Raw genomic sequence first — 3,073 nt, forward strand, 5'->3', positions numbered from 1 at the left:
TAAACTAGTGTATAGACTGACTATAAACTAGGCTACCTATGGATGTTGTATACTAGACTATTGGCCACACTATAGACCACACCACAGACTACACTACAGACTACAGAATAGATAATAGACCGAACTATTGACCGGATTTTAGGATAGACAATAGACAAAACTATAGACTAAACATAAGACTAGGTTTTGGAGCAGACTATAGCACCCTATATACATTAATATTGGAAACAATTTAAGGAGGTTATCTGTATTAGAGTTAGTTGAAGCCGCAGTCTGATTTCAATGAAATTAAGTTCAAATTGTCCCCTGACTTTGAAGATCATACCTATTGATTTTTATATTTTTGTGACCTTTGACCGGACTATGTGTATAATAGCGACCATCGTGTCATATTTGGCCGTATCTCGAACGAAAATGCGTATTTACTGTGAATAACGTTTTGTATCAGACAACCAGTGTCACTAAAGTTTTCTACATCTTAGTAAAAAAAAATGTGAGTCAAAACTCCTGTTCAGATGACAAAATGCAAATGATATTAACAACAAAAACACAATTATTAGATTTTCTTTTGAATATTTTATATATTCGCATGCAAAGACAAATAAACACAGTGTAGTTTCGTTTAAGGTGTTATTTATGACTAGACTTAAACTAAGGTTAACTTAAAGAAAAACGTATGTAAACATTGTATGTGTATGCACCTTCATTTCCTTGTATTGGAAGAAAAAAAATACTAAGAAAAACCAAAAAAAGTAAAAAAATGTAATCATACAAAAATTCAAATAATTTTCTTAATCTTAATGTTGCCTCAGTGAAATTTTCGCAATGTTAAAGAAAGTTTAACGTTAAAGAGAAGAAATAAACTAAAATCGCATTATTACCATTGGATGGTATTGAGAATAATGGGCTCGGGCCAGACGGGAGCGGGACCAGGTATTGGAGCAGCACCACCGCCACCTCCAGCACCACCAGCTCCTCCGCCACCAATACAGCCACCTTTGCCTCCCTTACCACCCTTACCACCTCTGCCGCCTATTGAGCCATCGGGACCGCTTGGACCATCCAAACCATCGGCACCATCAGCACCATCGGGTCCGCAAATATAACCGACAGAAGGACCTCCGTTGCCGCCATTACTACCACTTATGCCTGAAATGTAGACGCCACCAGCGGCACCACCTGAACCACCACCACCAGCTCCGCCACCACCTAAGGGACCGGCACCTGCACCACCACCTCCTCCACCACTACCGCCAGCAGCAGCACCACCTGCACCTCCTCCGCCGCCACCAGCGGGTCCAGAGCCTCCAGAACCACCAGCGCCTCCATTTGCACCACCGGCTGAACCAGCTCCAGCTATTCCTATGGCTAGACCACCAGCACCTCCGGGTGCGCCACCACCTCCTGGAGCACCGGGGGCACCTGGTAAACCGGGAACAGCAGGCACTACAGAAACTACTACACCAGAACCAGCAGCAGCTTGAATTGCTGCGGCTTGAGCATTGGCAACAGCTTGAGCATTGGCAGCAGCTTGAGCATTAGCAGCAGCTTGAGCACTGGCAGCAGCTTGTGCATTTGCAACAGCTTGAGCATTGGCAGCAGCTTGTGCATTAGCAGCAGCTTGGGCATTAGCAGCAGCTATTGCTTGAGCATTGGCAGCAGCGGCAGCTTGGGCATTAGCAGCAGCAGCTACTTGAGCATTAGCAGCTGCTTGAGCTTGAGCATTGGCGGCAGCAGCAATCTGAGCATTGGCAGCCGTTTGGGCGTTAGCATTAGCAGCTGCAGCAGCCTGAGCATTAGCAGCAGCGGCAGCTTGAGCATTTGCCAAGGCTTGAGCATTAGCAGCAGCGGCAGCTTCAGCATTTGCAGCAGCTGCGGCATCAACAGCAGCCTGAGCATTAGCAGCGGCTTGAGCATTAGCAGCAGCAGCTTGAGCATTAGCGGCGGATGCTGCATTTGCGGCAGCTTCAGCATTAGCAGCTGCTAGATTTTGAGCGGCAGCTTGTGCATTAGCAATAGCAGCAGCATTTGCAGCAGCTTGAGCTTCAGCAGCAGCAGCTATTTTATCGTTCACAGCTTGGGCGGCATCTGCAATAGCCTGAGCATTTACACCAGCAGCGTCAGCAGCAACTTGAGCATTACTAACAGCTTGGTTGGCAGCTTCTTGTACACTATTGACAACATTTTGAGCTGCTTCAGCGGCGGCTGCCACAGCAGCGGAGCCATCTCCAGAGGTAGCCACTACCACATTTGGTTGATGCAAAACAACATATGGTGGTAGTACGCCGCCTATTGGTATAATACTAGCTTTGGCATAACCGCCATAAATGGCCACAACGACAACAACGGTTAATAATAAAACCTAAAAATTTATTGAAAACCCCGAATTAAAAAACACGCAATCCTTTATGATGTTATCATACTAATTCTTACCGATGATGTCCTCATTTTGTAGAATGCATTGATATCTTTTCTATTTCTTCTTTAATTATTTATTCAGTTTTAATTTATTAAAAAATCCACGGCTTTGATTATTTAATCACGTTGTTACATGCACTTGGAGATCAATAAAACTGTGAGTTCTTTAAGAAATTGTTAAGCAATTTATAGAATCCAAGGTTGTACCAGAAGCTAATAAAAAGCTGTCATATAGACTGATATCTTTACAATACAAGTTACGAGTATTTTAACTCGTATATTGAAATTAAAATTGTTTTTGTTTTGTCAGTTGTTATTGTATTTTCCAAACAATAGAGAACGAAATTAGTTTAATTTACTCTTAACACGTTGTTGCAATAATATTCCATGGTAGTGTAGGTAGAACTACATTTGATTAGGAAGGTATTTTAAATAAAATAAACAAATTGGATTAATAAATGATTTATTATTATTATTTGTCGTTGTTGTTATTTTACATGTTCTACCTTCTAAGTAGATTACAAATTAAACCGTTTTAAATGAAAAGTAATTGTTGTAAACTGGTTTTAAGATAATATACATATATGTCTTATTTGATTGGAAGAGATTTGCTTTGAAATTAGAACGAATTTAAATTTTCGGGATGTTGATATAC

At 41.6% G+C, this 3,073-nt stretch overlaps 1 protein-coding gene across 1 annotated transcript; it reads right to left on the bottom strand.

Moving 5' to 3' along the window:
- Positions 1-556: 556 nt before the first annotated feature.
- Positions 557-2,694, bottom strand: LOC119605923 (glycine, alanine and asparagine-rich protein). The gene is made up of 2 exons (XM_037959275.1): positions 2,434-2,694; positions 557-2,362 (listed from the first exon to the last, which is right to left on the bottom strand). Exons 1-2 carry the CDS (start codon positions 2,446-2,448, stop codon positions 878-880), a joined length of 1,500 nt encoding a protein of 499 aa, XP_037815203.1. The 5' UTR covers positions 2,449-2,694; the 3' UTR covers positions 557-877.
- Positions 2,695-3,073: the final 379 nt, after the last annotated feature.

The sequence above is a fragment of the Lucilia sericata genome, unplaced genomic scaffold, assembly GCF_015586225.1.
Source record: "Lucilia sericata isolate MDLA Ls3-8-SP2 unplaced genomic scaffold, ASM1558622v1 Contig000532F_arrow, whole genome shotgun sequence".
NCBI lineage: Eukaryota > Metazoa > Arthropoda > Insecta > Diptera > Calliphoridae > Lucilia > Lucilia sericata.